The sequence below is a fragment of the Rhinatrema bivittatum genome, chromosome 10 (assembly GCF_901001135.1).
Source record: "Rhinatrema bivittatum chromosome 10, aRhiBiv1.1, whole genome shotgun sequence".
Classification (NCBI taxonomy): Eukaryota; Metazoa; Chordata; class Amphibia; order Gymnophiona; family Rhinatrematidae; genus Rhinatrema; species Rhinatrema bivittatum.
Genome location: NC_042624.1, coordinates 80,163,804 through 80,180,595, shown reverse-complemented (window position 1 = coordinate 80,180,595; position 16,792 = coordinate 80,163,804). Strand labels below are relative to the sequence as shown.

The 16,792-nt window shown below is 43.1% G+C and overlaps 1 protein-coding gene across 1 annotated transcript in view; it reads right to left on the bottom strand.

The window, feature by feature from the left end:
- LOC115099806 (probable ATP-dependent DNA helicase HFM1) overlaps nt 1-16,792 on the bottom strand; it is a 358,874-nt gene that overhangs the window by 63,566 nt on the left and 278,516 nt on the right. Inside the window, exons 19-20 of the mRNA XM_029617655.1 lie at nt 4,331-4,428; nt 4,117-4,248 (exon numbers count right to left, since the gene is read on the bottom strand). Coding sequence (XP_029473515.1) covers nt 4,117-4,248; nt 4,331-4,428 — 230 coding nt within the window. The remainder of the gene's footprint in view (nt 1-4,116; nt 4,249-4,330; nt 4,429-16,792) is intronic.

The following is a 16,792-nucleotide window of genomic DNA, read 5'->3' as shown; positions in this document are numbered from 1 at the left end:
TATGCGCTCAATAATATACAATATGCGCCCAATAATATGCGCTTAATAATATGCGCTCAATAATATACAATATGTGCTCAATAACATACGCTTAGCAATCTATGCGCTGCGATGTGCGCCTATCAACAGGCGCCTATCCGTGTGCGCCTATCCGTGGGCGCTCAATACCTGAACAAGGCAGACAAAATGGCGACCTCCACGGCATGCCGCGTGCAGGCAACGCCGCCGATCCTCGTACCTCGGAGACCAAAAAGTAAGAGATGTACGCCTTACCTGATCTTCGGCTCTTCCCGGCTGTAACCCGGGCGGTCACCGGCTGCGGGGGGAGAGGGGAAATACCTTCACCGCCGCGCTCGAGGAAGTGCACCCGCTGCCTCTAAGCCGCCGAACTCGTCTCGCTCGGAGCTAAGTCGTCGCCGGGACCGAGGCGCCTCTCAGCCACGCCCGAGCCCTTCTCGCTCGGGGGCTAGATCCCTGCCGCGATTCGGCCACTGGACCGAGGAGTAGACCTCCGAGGGATCGCGGAAATCACCTCAGGAAACTCAACTGGGGGAGAGACCCGAGGGTATCACCGCAGGAGTGCAGGGCTCGTCTTCTGAGAAATTTGGAAAGTAGAAAGTATAAAGTAGTATTGGAAAACACGCTCAGCGAGCGTGCAGGCGCTCCAAACTGCTTTGGAGACGGAAATTACTGAGTTGCTTCACTTCCTGTGGGGGTATATGTACCCGTGCTGACGTCAGATCCGTCTCCAACTGCTAGCACGAGCACACTATACCCACTTGTTCTGAGTCCATCTGCTACACGCTAGGAAATTGGTGATTCAATTATTAGGAATGTAGATGTTGCAACTGTCCCTTTCCGACGGCTTCACTCCACCTACCTCTCTTTGTTTGCTCCTCCTCATGCTGCGGATGGATGCCTGGCTGCCGTGGCGTCTGCCTACTGTCCTCTCCGGCATCCCCGGACTGGCTTGGGCGCTGCCTCCAGCCATGTTCCACTTGTACCATAAGGCGCACGTGCCACGCAGCCCTTATTTCCTACTTGGCGCGAACCTCCGGGGCGTCCCTCCGTGACGATGTCATGATGCCCGGATATTTAAGGCCTACAATGTTTGCTAGCCTTTGAGTTAGCAAGGGTAATCCTACGGGAATCCTACAGATGGGATTCGCTCTCCGTACCCAGCTACTCTGCCTCTCCAATCTCTCTTGGACTCTCTAATGCTAACGGGGTACCTGCTCCTCGGGGGCTTCACTTGCTTTCCAGGTCGCTATCAGGAAACCGGTACTCGCTCCTCGAGGGCCCATGTTCCCTGACTCGCTGCCTACTCCAACCTTCTCTTCTGCCTGGAAGGATTCGCTAATCTTCAACATCAGTGAGTACTACCATCTTCACCTCAGAGCTGTTCTCTGGAACCAGGCACTCGCTCCTAGAGGGCCTGCCTCCATTCCAGCCCCAGTGCCATCTCCGTGGAACCGCTGCGTGAGTACATCATCTGCAAGCCTCCCAGCTCTCAGGGTTCAGATACTCGCTCCTCGAGGGTCTGCTCTCCCTACCCTGGGGATCTCCATACTGGGGTCTTGTATATTCTCCACTGTACTCATTCTCTCAGTTCTTTCCACTACAGCACTGCTACCGGAGGAATCGCTGTTCCAGCGCCTGAGGGATACCAGCCCTGCCGGGCTATTCCAGCTGCTCACTACTGCCACCTCTGGTGGCTTCCTTACACAGTCTAATAAAAGATCAAACTCTGTGTTTGTGTGTCCTGAGCTAAGCCTGACCTGTGGCCCCTCACGGGACTTCCCCCCATGGGCAAGGTCAGCTGCCACAGTGTCCAAGGGTCCACCCAAACCTCACAGTTTACAACAGTAGATAGCTGGGTGGCTGATGAAAGTGAGGATTGCCTGGTAACATGCCTGCCTGGTGCGAAGGTGGCGGACTTCACGCGTCACCTAGATAAGATTTTAGACAGTGGTGGGTGGAGCCGGCTGTCATGGTACATATGTGCACCAATGACATAGGAAAATGTGGGAGGGAGGTTGTAGAAGCCAAATTTAGGCTCTTAGGTAGAAAGCTGAAATCAAAAAACCTCCAGGGTACGTTCTCTGAAGTGCTCCCACACAGAGGTCCCCAGAGGCAGGCAGAGCTCTGGAGTCTCAATGTGTGGATGAGATGATGGTGCAAGGCAGAGAGATTCAGTTTTGTAAGGAACTGGGGAAACATTTTGGGGAAGGGGGAAGTCTTTTCTGAAGAATCGGGGTCCACCTTAACCAGAGTGGAACCAGGCTGCTGGGGCTAGTCTTTAAAAAGTAGATAGCGCAGCTTTTAAACTAGAACAAAGAAGAAAGACAATAATTGCTCAGCAGTGCATGGTTTGGAGGGAGGTATCTTCAAAGGATACTAATGAAGCAGGAGAGTTAGAGCATCCCAACAGAGAGGTTCCAATGAAAGTAAAAATAGTCCACCTGCCTATAAGTAAAGAATCACCTGAGCTAAAAGATTCCAAATTATCCCTGTGAACTGAAAAGCAGGCTGTTAATACAAACAAAAAATGTCTGTATGCCAATGCTAGAAGTCTAAGTAGTATTTATTTAGTTAGACATTTTATATACAGTTATTCCATGTATAGATCACAATGGTTTACAAAGTGACATTCATAATTATAACATAATTAACGGACAAAAATGGTTACAGAGTATTACGACAGTGGCCCCTCGAGTTGAGATGAGTAAGGTCCTGAGAGAAGACTTCCCAGGCTCTCGTCATAGGGAGGCAGATCTCAGTTCCAGACCAGGTTAGCAGTCAGCAGCAAACAGGCGGATCCAGATATCAGTCCAGGGTTGAGGCAGATGGCTAGCGGGGGAATCCAGTAAACAATCCAAGGGTCAAGACAGTCAGCAACAGGCGAATCCAGGAAACAGTCAGTGGTCGAGACAGGTGGCAAACAGCATCCAGCAAACAATCCAAGGGTCGAGGACAAGAGACAATCCAGGAAGTGAGGAGCAGGGCAGGAACGGAGAGGAACAGGAACCAGGGACAAGGAGCAAACAACGCAGCCAGCAGCTTCAGGAGACCTGTTGCAGAGGCAAGGTTGGAGAGCAGGGACTGAGTTCAAATAGTCCCTGCTAGATGACGTCAGTGAGGAAAAGAGGGAACTTTTCCCGGTGTTGTTCCTTTAAGGTCTGATGTGGGGCGCGTGTGTGCGCCTATGCTGCGGTCAGCCTTGGAGGACTGGCAGCGTTCCCATCGCCCTGAAGAATCGCGGTGGTATCTTGGCTCCGGGACCCCGGTGGGTAAGGGAGGCCAGCAGCATGTTGCTGTGGCCAGCGAGCATACCACAGAAGTGGTATGCAAGGTAGGCATTTATCTAGCAAATCTATCAAATTCAGTTTTCTAATACATATTAACATTGATCTAGAACAATTGGCATAGTGTTCGGATAATGAGAAATGCGAAGTTATTGTTTTCATGACTTAGTCAGTGAACTGTTTTGTGGATCTCAAATTCTATCGCTTGATTTATACTTTAGGTTTAATTGACATCCTTTGTCCTTCTTGTTTTTGTGGGAAATACAACAGGTCTGGCTCCTATCGCAAAGTCTGATAATATTATTGCAATCAGCAAGCCTGTTGATCTCTGTCTCCATCTGCTGAAAGAGGTGTACAAACCATGCATAATAGACTGGCCTGACTGTCCTAGATGAAAGGAAATCATCAAGTAAATAATTTCACCTTACTCTTTCATAAAGTACCAAGTAATACACTTAAAACTAATAGGAGAAATATTTTTTACTCAATGCATAATTAACCTCTGGAATTCATTCTTGCTCAGCAGATTGGATATAGGCAGGAGCAAGAAACAGCAAAAGACCAGAAAGGAGAGCAAGCTCAGCTGATTGATTGCAGATATGAAGTTGGTGGGAGGATTCACACAGGCTCAACAGATTGGCTTGAGGCTACCAGGAAGTAGAACTGGAAGGCAGTCCTGACCTGTGCGGAGATAACAGCAGCTGTGCAGGGGAGAAACTCAAGTTGTGCACAGTTGCATATCCATGCAGTGTAGAAAGAACATTGCCCACATTTCTAAAAAAAACTAAAGCAAACAAGCATGCATACATACCAATTTTTTCCAGCTGTTTAGATAAGAATGGAGAGTTTTCCCATAGTTTTGACCTGAAACATTTAGCCAAAATCAAAGAGTTCAGAAATGCAGAGAACTTCTTTTCTTGTGATGCCAGAAATTCAGACAAACCTAAGGAAACAAATGGGCTCAGTACAAAAGTAAATCAATAGGGTTTGTTATCAAATGCAAACAAAGTTAAATTTTACCATACATTTAGTGACTCTTGTACCACTTCTGAAAATTTTAGCTGTGTCTTGAGTCAAGGCAAAATCTTGAATAGGAATGCATCCAAGATGGGCCTGAATAAGACTAAGAAGAAAAAATATTTTAGATATCATATATAGTGTTATGTCCTGATTCAAATTCATGGGGCTGGGTTATATCTCCCATGCAAGTGAGTTAAGTTAAGAACATAAGAACATAAGAAAATGCCATACTGGGTCAGACCAAGGGTCCATCAAGCCCAGCATCCTGTTTCCAACAGTGGCCAATCCAGGTCATAAGAACCTGGCAAGTACCCAAAAACTAAGTCTATTCCATGTTACTGTTGCTAATGGCAGTGGCTATTCTCTAAGTGAACTTAATAGTTAGTTAATTTGCTTAACTGATTCAGGAATTTTTCAATATATAAAACCTCTTATGCTGGAGGCATGCCATCCCAGGTAGTTTGAACTATGCACTCAATAGTTAATAGATAATAAAATCAATACCAGGTTATCAGTGTATATTTTTAGTGTGGAGGAGTGGAGAGCAGCAGGCTGCAAACCAGAGAAGCCAGAATTCAAATCTTACTGCCACTCCTTGTGACCATCACTTCACCCTCTAATGCCTCAGGTACAGACTTAGACCTAGATTCATCAAATTGCTATAAATATAGTGAAAATTGCATCTTTGATAAAAAAAAAAAACAACAAGGGCATGGTTAGGCTAATATGTAGCCTGCCGCATTGCATAGGTAAATATTGCACGCAGTGTTGTGTCATTGTGTCATTTTATGTAGCTAGTATAAATTAGTGTGTGGTACGTTATTTTTTCAGATTATATATCCTGGCTTCCTGCAGCTGCCTCTTTGAGGGTGTGTCAGGAGTTTGGAGAGATGAAGTAGGTAAGGTGTTGTTGGAGGTTCTTTATAGTGATTACTGAGTGAGTTGTTTTTTTTCTATTGCCATCTGTTTCCTTTTGTCTTGGTCTTTTGTCTTCTTTGTTGGAGTCAAAGTTTTTGTTTGTTAGTCCAGTTTGTCCATCTGTCTTTTGGTGGTGGAGGAGTGGTGTTGGAGAAGTGTGGAGGAGGGGAGTTGTGTGGTGGTAGAGGAATGTGGAGGAGTGAAGAGGAGTGGAGGAGTATTGGTGGAGGAGTGGTGTTTGTGGTGAAGAGGAATGAGGAGGAGTGGGGAGGATGGAGTGTGAGAAGTGTGGGGAGAGAGGAGAGGCGAGAGGGGAGGAGGGAGGAGAGGATGCAAGAAGATGAGGACAGGAGTGGTAGGGGAAGGAGGAGTAGGAGTAGGGGCAGGGACAGGAGTAGAAATAGGCAGGTGGGAAGAGATAGGCAGGAGGGAAGGAATAGGCAGGAGGGAAGGGGTAGGAGGAGGCAGAAGGGGGAAGGGGATAGGCAGGCGAGAACAGAGGGCAGATGATATCAGACTAGGGATAGAAGAGAGGGCAGAGGGGAAGGGAGTTTGAAGGGCAAGGGCAGGAGAGGGGGAAGGAGGGGAGTGGGAGGAAGAGTGAGGAAAGGGAGGACACCTCTCCGGAAGTCGAAGTGGCTCCCCCCTTCTGGCAGCCAGGCAGCAAGATGCCCTTGTCTCAGGGCTATCAAGTTCAGCATCCAGGATAATGAGATGGTCATTGCTGGGGTCCTGGAGCATTATGTCATGTTGTTTGGCAACAGGGCAGCCAAGACCTCAAAGGCATCCAAGGGCCAGATCTGGTGCAACATAGCCCAGGGCATCTCCAGGCACAGCAGAGTCCAAAGAAGCGAGGAGCAGGTGACTGATATGTGTGTACCTGAAGTTTGAAATCAACACAGAGATTCTGGCTTAGGTCAAGCCGCAAAGGAGTCTGGGTATCTGAAATTCTGAAAAAGATAAATCAAAAAATTTTTATCACAAAATTGTGCTCAAAAAATTTTTATAGAATAAGACTGACTGTATCGGCAAGCCTGACGACACCCCTTGAATAATTTAACAGGGGTTGTCCGGACTTCTCGTCATGTACAGTCGGCCTTTTTCAATTAAATTTTTTCAATTTTTTCAATAATTTTTGTTTTAAATAATTTTTTATATATAAATGTTGCTTAAAAAATGTTTTTTAAGTCCAAGGCAATTGTATCCAGTTGTCTCAATTCAAAGACACAATTGTTTCATTGTTTCCATTCAACTCAGTCCAAAAAAATTATTATTTTCAAAGCCAAAAAGTGTAATTTTCAATGAACAAAGGACAAGAATATTTTTTAAATAACCTCGACACCCGGCCGATGTTTCGCTACTGCTTCATCAGGAGCGTGACATTATTTACTTCCAATGTCTCCCGTTGGTATTCTATACAAGGAGCTTATAAGAAATCTTGCTTGTCCAAGTATGGTGTCTCCCGTCAGATTTATTTCATCGGGAGCCTACCCAACCTTTTTCCGCTCAACATTTTAACAGCGGTCTCATTTTTCAAAGTTGTTACTTCTCATTTTTAACAGCGGTCTCATTTTTCAAAGTTGTTACTTCTCATTATTGCCCGGAAACAACCTTCATTGTGGACATACACCGTCTCAACTGGCTTCCGGAAATGCTGGAAACAGCATTTCCGGAAGCCAGTTGAGACGGTGTATGTCCACAATGAAGGTTGTTTCCGGGCAATAATGAGAAGTAACAACTTTGAAAAATGAGACCGCTGTTAAAAATGAGAAGTAACAACTTTGAAAAATGAGACCGCTGTTAAAATGTTGAGCGGAAAAAGGTTGGGTAGGCTCCCGATGAAATAAATCTGACGGGAGACACCATACTTGGACAAGCAAGATTTCTTATAAGCTCCTTGTATAGAATACCAACGGGAGACATTGGAAGTAAATAATGTCACGCTCCTGATGAAGCAGTAGCGAAACATCGGCCGGGTGTCGAGGTTATTTAAAAAATATTCTTGTCCTTTGTTCATTGAAAATTACACTTTTTGGCTTTGAAATAATAATTTTTTTGGACTGAGTTGAATGGAAACAATGAAACAATTGTGTCTTTGAATTGAGACAACTGGATACAATTGCCTTGGACTTAAAAAACATTTTTTAAGCAACATTTATATATAAAAAATTATTTAAAACAAAAATTATTGAAAAAATTGAAAAAATTTAATTGAAAAAGGCCGACTGTACATGACGAGAAGTCCGGACAACCCCTGTTAAATTATTCAAGGGGTGTCGTCAGGCTTGCCGATACAGTCAGTCTTATTCTATAAAAAATTTTTGAGCACAATTTTGTGATAAAAATGTTTTAAATTTTTTGATTTATCTTTTTCCTTGGTTTTTTGATGATTAATTGAATGGAAAATTATTAGCTCTCTTTGCATTGTTTTATCTGAAATTCTGGCCATGACAACCTCAAATTGACCCTAGCTTGGAGAGACTCTGGGAGACATCTGGACTGCATTTGGAGCTGTTCAAATATGATGGAGGGTCATGAGGTCACAAAGAGCACATAGACAAGGTTACATTCTCACAGGATACCGTCTTGACTTTAGGGGGCCCAGTGAAATCAGAGAGTCCTGGAGATCTCCCTGAGGATGAAAAGCTGACAGGACAAAGAACTAACAGAAGATTGACAGTGAGCGGCAGGCATGTGGGCCTCAACTGGGCCTTAATTGGGCCTCAAGATGCGAGGAGAAACAGGGTACTTAGATTTTAGTTTGTCTTATTTGGACACAAGACTCGTGGTACGTGATCCTCCCATAGAGTCAAGCACTTCGGGGATTGAGACTGTCTATGTTATTTATAAAAAAGAGGACTTTACTAATGTATGGGGAGACACACAGGAGTAGTTCTGTCAAGTGGGAACTACTACTCCGTATCTCCCAGAGGTACCAGTATTGCCTTTTGATATGCAATAATAAACTTAAATTTGTTTCTACTAAATTTGGTATGGTACCTTTGTGTTCATGGGGCAGTGACTTTAAGCTGATTTAAAACTTAACATTTTAGTGCCATGACTCAGATCTGATAGCAGCTGTGGCTACTGTACCTTATAGAGTCTTATGTCTGAATCTTCTGGACAAGTTCGGACCTAACACTAGTTCTCGGACATAAATTTGGCTTCTAGTCTGAAGGAAGCTACCCAGACTTAAGTGTTCTGGATGAGCATTGCTGGAGCAGTTATACCCAGAGGACACAGAGCAAAAGAGAGAGAGGAGAAGCTTAAAGATTTTCACGCCTAACGGTCATGGTAAAGGCATATGAGTAGTAATAGGAGTAATAATAGACAACCGGCTAAACTTCAAGGCACACATCAACAAAACAACCAAAGACTGCTTCTATAAACTTCAGGTCCTGAAAAGGATAAGACCTCTTTTCCACGCTCAAGACTTCAGAACGATCATCCAAGCAGTCATTTTTTCGAAACTAGACTATTGCAATTCCCTATTGCTAGGTCTACCATCCTCATACTCCAAACCCCTACAGATGGTTCAAAATTCAGCAGCCCGAATCTTGACAGGCGCAAGGAAAAGAGACCACATATCCCCCGTCCTGAAAGAGCTTCACTGGTTACCAGTCTACTTCCGCATCATGCACAAAGCCATAACCATCACCTACAAAACTATACATCAACTTACCACTCTCGATCTTCAATTCCCTCTCCAAACACATAATTCTACCAGACCTACTAGAGATGCTTATAGAGGCTCCCTCCAAGTTCCCCCAGCGAAAACGACCAGACACATCACCATAAGAGATCGCGCCACCTCCACAGCTGGCCCTCTTTTGTGGAATTCCATTCCTACAGACCTCAGACAGGAGCCCTGCCTCCCAACTTTTAGGAAAAAACTTAAGACTTGGCTATTCAAACAAGCATTTCCGGACACAACCCAATGACACATTCCAATGACTCCTAAAACACCACTCCTCTTGTATATAACATTTATTCTGTATACTATATTTAAATTGTATATTGTTTAACCATCTCTTTTCTCTCCTCTCTTCTTCCTTCTCCAAGTTCGGCTACCCTTGTTAAATGTAACTGTACTTTCGGACACCACAGTTCTAGTTTTTGTTTATAATGCACTCCTGTTCGATGTAAACCAGCAAGATATGTTTTCATGATTGCCGGTATATAAAAACTCTAAATAAATAAATAAATAAATAAATAAATATGACAGATCTGTGTGTGAGTATTTAATAATCAGCTTGTAAGAATAATTTTTTAGTTAGCAAGTAAAAGATTTCTTTGGCCAATTGTAAATAAAAGTGCACTATTTAGTTTGATTTTGCTGTGGAGTTGTTTCAATTTGTTTAGTATACTTAATGGAAACTTATTTGGCGTGTTTCTGGTTAGTTTGGCTGTATAGTTGTCAGTAAACTTCCATTACAAAGAGGTTTAAGACAGCAACAGTTATTTCTTTGTTCTAAGATCTTGTCTTGCTCGCATGGCTGAGCGTAAATTACAGCAGTTTCAAGTTACAATCGCCATGGAAGTTTTAGCATTTGAAAAGCTACTGGGAGCTGGAGAATTAGCTGTATTGGAAGATAAGGGAGTAGGTCTGTTTGGAAGTTATAACCAGACTGAGGAGGAATTAAAGTTACGTAGACATGTGTTGATTTCTATAGAAAGTGGATTTAATTTAGTGGATTGTTTACACAAGTTTGGTTTCGTCGGCTTTCTCTGGATGTCTAGTATTGAGTTTGTCAGAAACTACTAAGATATGGCTTCAGACAGAATGAGTTGAAATAGGCAGTTATTTTCCGCATGCCGTGCTTTTGGAACAAAGCCAGATGTTTGAAATTGCTTCTACAGAGATCTGATAGAGTGGAGAAGTTTCCTTTTTCCTTTTTTTGCTCTTTGGCTTTGCTGCTTAATAATTAAAAAATCATGTGGTTAAAACAGACTAGAATTTCTTTCTTTTTAATTTAGGTGAAATGGTCACCGTAGGTTTAGCTGTCTGTCTTCCCATGTGATTAGATTTAAAAGATGAATCAAATTTTTTTCTGTCTGTCAGATTGTATTAATAAATATGTTATTGATTGCAGCGTAAAGTAAAATATGTAGATTGTTGTTTCCCGGGAGCAGTAGGAGTAGCAGCCCCCCCTAGGAATTCTCTTCTCTTTGAAGCAGGAAAAAAAAAATCAAAAAAACCCATGAGCAAGCTGCTTTTAAAATGAATTGCGGAGCTCTACTTTTGTTTACTTGATGAATTGTTTGATGGTCTGGGTACGTTAGGGGATGGAATGAGGTGAGCTAGTTATACTATGGTAATGTGTAAGAGAGGAAAATAGATTAAGGATATGAGTTATTTAATTAAACAGATGTCAGAAAATAAAAGAAAGAACTTATATACATATAATCCATGCTGACGTATTTGCTAATTAATGAATTTATGACATATCCTAATGATAATAGATATATCTCAGTTTTGCTTATAACTAATGAGATTCTAATTTAAAAATTCTGGAAGAAGGATGGTAAAAGGTAGAAAGGTAGAAAGGGGATGAATGGCATAGGAACGGGTTTTGATTCTGATTGGGGCACAAGGATGCTGGTATTGTGGGAAATTTGGACATTTTGCAAATGAATGTAGAGCAAATCCTGAAAGAAATTCCTCATATACAGTCTTAGATTTGGGTAGTGCATACTATGGTGTGGCTTTGGCTGTGCAGAGTAGGGAATTCCAGTCCCATAAGGTTTTGTAGAAAGCTTTTTTAAGTATGTAAATGATATGTTAATTACACCACAAACATTAGCAGAAGACTCAGAAATAATTCAGGATCTAGTACAATCATTACTTAATGCACCTAGTTCGGCTCTTGTTAATTTATCACTTCAGGAAATGGAACAAAAGGGGTTTTAGATCTGCAGATGGAGAGCAGCTCTCACACCACAACTAGTGGTAGTGCCTCCTAGAGGTATAACTATAGAGACAAGAAAGTAGCTTTGTGACTGCTATTTGCTGAATTAAGGCATATCAGAATGTTTAGTTTTAAGGAAACTGTAATGCCACTTTAAAATTTCACTTTAACCATTATCTTAATTTTGTTGTATGCCAGATTTTATATTTTCCAAGTTGACAGCCTTCTCTGCCATGGGAGTTGTAACGCTTGAAGATTGCATTTTTTTCCCCAGTTTGATTTCTTTTTATTTTTAAATAGATCTATTCTAATTCTGACTTCCCTTTTATTTTCTGAATCAATCCAATCACTTTCTAAACATTTTCAAGTACATTTTGGTCTGTTTGTCAATCGTTGTTTTGTCTTTATGTGTCATTGCAAATGAAGAATGAATGAACACATGAATTTATGTAATCAGTTCAGTGAAATATATGTTTTTATGTAATGTCTGAGTACCTAAGTTGTTTGTGGTTTGAACTATTGCATGTTCATTTATAATAATGTGGGAATATTATGCAGATGTAGGGATTATTAGATGCAGGGAGTTATGGTCATGATGGAATTTTCCTATTGATTAATTTGAATTTGTTTTGCTTTTATATTAGGCTCTAATCCGTAACATATGCATCTAACTAAATAATGAGTTAAGAGGCTATGCTCTGATGTAAAAAACTGAGAGAACTGTATAAGCAATGTGTCACTGATTTCAGAAATCATCCTTTGCCACAGAAGTCATCTTGCACCCTGCATTATATGGACTGAAATGCTTACAATTTATACTTTATCTTTTCTTTACGGTTTTCCTTGTTCTTTGGGGTGGCCTTCCTAGAATCTGGTTTCCTTTTTTTTCTGAGGCAATGTACCTTTGACATGTGATAACTGATTGTCACAAAATTATTTTTATGATATACCTAGTTAATATCTACTTATGTACCTATCTGCAAATAACATTACTTAGGTTTTCAAGTTAATGCTACAGTCTGAATTAATGCAGTTTTTATTAGTCCCTACATTCCAAGTGTTTTGTAGCAATTTCCAGTTCTATAACTTCTAATGATTATTCAATATGTTATTCTTTACCTTCTTTCATAATAATTTCTCATTGTTCTTTCTATCCTTATGCTGGTTCCAACACTACTATGTGGTTTCTTGACTTAGACAATACTATATGTGATTTCGAACATTTTTCCTATAATGCTAGTCTGTTTTTCTTTTCTTCTTCATCCACTACAACTCTTATTATTCTCTCTGTACCCTTTAAGAATGATTTCTTCCTTCTCTAGTTATTTAGTTTTTTCACACTGTCCTTCTATGCTCATGTAATATAAACTAAAGCTTAAGACTAATCTCATGATAATGCAGTTATACTTGCAGTTCAACAACAGAGCTGATCGACTTTCATTGTAACTTCAGCCTTAATGCTGCCATTTGCTACCTGAGGACTGCTTATATCTATGTGAGTATCATGTACTTAATTTAGGGATCTAGAGGGACAAATGCTCTGCTTGACACACCCAGTACAAACCAAGGGTTAGTTGCTAGAATACACTTCTAGACCTACTTGCCCTGGACTGTCCTCACATACCTGTCACCCTCTCTGACGCTTTGGTGTGCCACTCTTGCCATTTGAAAGTGGCACAATCAACACAGAGATTCTGGCTTAGGCCAAGCCACAAAGGAGTCTGGGTTTCTGAAATTCTGGCCATGAGAACCTCAAATTGACCCTAGCTTGGAGAGACTCTGGGAGACATCTGGACTGCATTTGGAGCTGTTCAAATATGATGGAGGGTCATGAGGTCACAAAGAGCACATGGACGAGGTTACATTCTCACAGGATACCATCTCGACTTCAGGGGCCCCAATGAAATCAGAGAGTCCTGGAGATCTCCCTGAGGATGAAAAGCTGACAGGACAAAGAACTAACAGAAGATTGACAGTGAGCGGCAGGCACGTGGGCCTCAACTGGGCCTCAAGATAGGAGGAGAAACAGGGTACTTAGATTTTAGTTTGTCCTATTTGGACACAAGACACGTGGTACGTGATCCTCCCATAGAGTCAAGCACTTCGGGGATTGAGACTGTCTGTGTTATCTATAAAAAAGAGGACTTTACTAATGTATGGGGAGATACACAGGAGTAGTTCTGTCAAGTGGGAACTACTACTCCGTATTTCCCAGAGGTACCAGGATTGTCTTTTGATATGCAATAATAAACTTAAATTTGTTTCTACTAAATTTGGTATGGTACCTTTGTGTTCATGGGGCAGTGTCTTTAAGCTGATTTAAAGCTTAACATGACCCACAGGTGCTAGGACAACAAGGGACATCAGGGCTATCAAGGTCAGCATCCAGGATAATGGGATGGTCATTGCAGGGGTCCTAGAGCATTATGTCATGCTGTTTGGCAACAGGGCAGCCAAGACCTCAAAGGCATCCGCCAGATCTGGCGCAACATAGCCCAGGGCATCTCCAGGCACAGCAGAGACCAAAGAAATGAGGAGCAGGTGACCCACAGGTACCGGGACATCAAGGCACAGTTAAAAGCCAAGGAGGAAGCCAGAAATAAATATATATAGTGGAATGGAGGAGGAGTCCCTTGTCCCATCATCCTCTCCCCCAGGGAGGAGCACCTCGTGCAAAGGCTGGGAACAGATGTCTTCAAGGGCATGGCTGAGCAGCTGGACACCATGCGAGCGACAGCCAGTAAGTTCACCTCACCTGTAAATGAGCAGGCAGCAATGGGTGTACACATCATTTGGCATAATATGCTCACAATACTAAGAAGCAAAGTGCACCTCTGATGCCAAATGAAAAAAGGATACTTGCTGCATTTGGTACATACATCTTGTGTTTTGTTTCCACAGCTCTCGCCCACAAAGCAGCCGGTCCCAGCCAAGAAGCCCCAAGGACCAGCAGGCAGCAGTCCTTTTGCATAGGCCCTTCCTGATGGATGAGCGAGGAGGTGGAGGAGCAGTAGCACCCACAGGCTCAGGAGCCATTGCAGTTGCTGCAATTTCAGGGTTCACCCAGCTCATTCAATGTGTCCCTCAATCTCTCTAGCTTCATGGAGGAACAGAACTTTGAGTGAGAGCCTATAGAATCGTAACAACCTTGAGCCAGCACTCCACAGGACCAGCCTGAAGCCCACATCCTCGGCATTAGCAGCCCCGAATCTCCATCATGCTTCATTTGGAGGCCAATTTGCCAGCCTAAGTGCATGTCATATTGTTCTGGGCCAGTATATATGCAGGACAGCCCAAAGTAGCTCTGCTCTTCCGCACTACTAAATCTCATCTGGGTGTTACAAGAATTGTGTGTCAAGCCCTTGCAACTGAGCTAAGGCTACTGGTGTGTAACAGGCTTCCAACCTTGAAGCAATACATAAGAGCTGCCAGACCTGTGTTAGCTGAAAAACAGTACCTCATGGTGTGATTGCGAATGTCTCTGCCGGCTCTGCAGTATGTCCTCCATATAAACTAAATTGTGAGGCCCGACACAGGGAATATGCCAGGCCACCAACATGTACAGGACACTGCTTCTGGTTGAAGTGTGTGAGGCTCAAGACACACTGTGGCCAATAGTCTGGATGATGCTTCACTAACCGGCCACTCATGATCGTGCAGTACCAGCAGTGTGGACACTTCAAGTTTGTCATTAACCAGTGAGATTCAAATAGCTCCCAATGGGAGAATAGGAATAGAGCCATTTTGAAATTTAATATGTAGAAAGTGTATAGTACCTGCTCACACACCAAGCTTTAGGGCCAGTGCATTGTTTTCTGCCACAAGATTAGCAGGCCTCTGCAGCATGGGGAGAAAAAGCCAGGCCCTGGAGTAATGGCCTGCAGACATAATTGTTACAAGCCACTTGTCATGTCAGTGATGCTTTTCCTCCCCCCCCCCCCCCCCCCCATATCCGTGCCATTTGCCACAAACACATAGCCAGAGATGGAATATAGAAAGAAGCATCTCTCTTACTTATGAGCCAACTGCCACCATACAGCCCGTCCTCTAAATTTTCTCACAGGCTCGATTGCCTAAGTATAATGGAATCATGTGTGGCTCCTGGGTTCCTGGCCACCGCGTCAAGGATGCGCATTCGAGCATCACAGACCACTTACACATTGAAGGAGTGGAAGAGCTTTCTGTTACAGTACATCTCCTCCCTGTCACGGGGTATAATGATGGCCACGAGTGCAGTCGATAGCTCCCAGAACATTGGGAAAGTTTGCAAAGGCATAAAAGCCTCTCTTCAAGTCCATCAAGTCCTGCCTGTCCCGAGGAAATGCTGTCAGAGACTGCTGTGATGACCTGGACCAGACAGCAGGAAAAAGGGGTTTGGGACATTCCTTCCATGACCCCTACTGTCGTTTGGAAGGAGCCAGTTGCCATGAAATGCGGGGTGGCCAACAGTTTGGTGAGGCCAGGCACCGCGTGGGACCTTTCGGTGACCGGACCCAGATCCCCTCTGATTTCTTTATATAATTCCAGGATGGCCCGAGAGCTAAGGCGATACCTGCAAACCACATAGTCCTCTGGCATGCCCAACAAGGATGGTCATGGAGGAAGGATGCACACCCTGTATCTCCTCCATCATGGCCGCCTGCGTGCCAGGTGCTGCCCTGGCACCGACCCTTCAGGGCCTGTGCCTCTGCCTCTGCCTCCGGTGCAGGGACATCCCTAGGAGGGCTTGGAACTTCCCTTGCCTGTTCTTGAGGTTGTTGTTCCGCTTGTTGTCATCTGCGGCGAGCCTCCCGAAGCATCCAGTATCCCCCAACAATTAAACTTGCCACAAACATTATGGATTTAGGGAGCTAGATCAGTAAGAACAGGGGTTTTTATTGGGACAGGAAGGCCTGGAAGGTGTGTCTGTTATAATTTCTCTTTTTATCACATGCAATAATTGCTGCAATAATACCCACAATCAGCAATATCAGCTGTGAGAGTGCAATAAATAGTTTTTTCACCAAAGTGCAAAAAAAAAAAAAAAAAAAGTAGTTATTTCCGGTGTTAAATCCTGTGTTAGTGTGCATTACTCTATTGCACTCTGTGCCAGCAGACCCTCATTCTATTTACTCTGCCAAACTCCTCTCGCTCGAATGCTCAGTTTTTAATTTGAATACTCATGTGTCATTCCGTTATTTATCGCATGCATTATGACGTTATCGCGTGCATTATGGCGTCATCGCGTGCATTAGGGCTTTATCGCGAAATGATAAATGACTCAGTTAGATTGTGAACCCTCTGGGGATGGGGAAATACCTATAGTACCTGAATGTTATTTCTTTTGAAGTGTCTGAAAGGTAGAATATAAAAGAAATACATTTTTTAGGGAAAGTTCCAAAAGCCATTTAACTAGGTAACAGGGATGTCTGAAAATTGTCTACCCTGCATGCAAGTAAATATATGCATAGAGATCAACACGTGCACTTCTATCACGGGAAAAGCAGATGGATTAGACATGGGGTTAGGTCAAGGGAGAAAACGCCATGCATAGGTTTGGATTTTCAAAACTATGGAAGTAATTTTCAAAAGGTTTTACATGTGTAAAAGTAACATATATCGTAGCAATTTTTAAAATCCATTTACTCACGTAAAATCTAG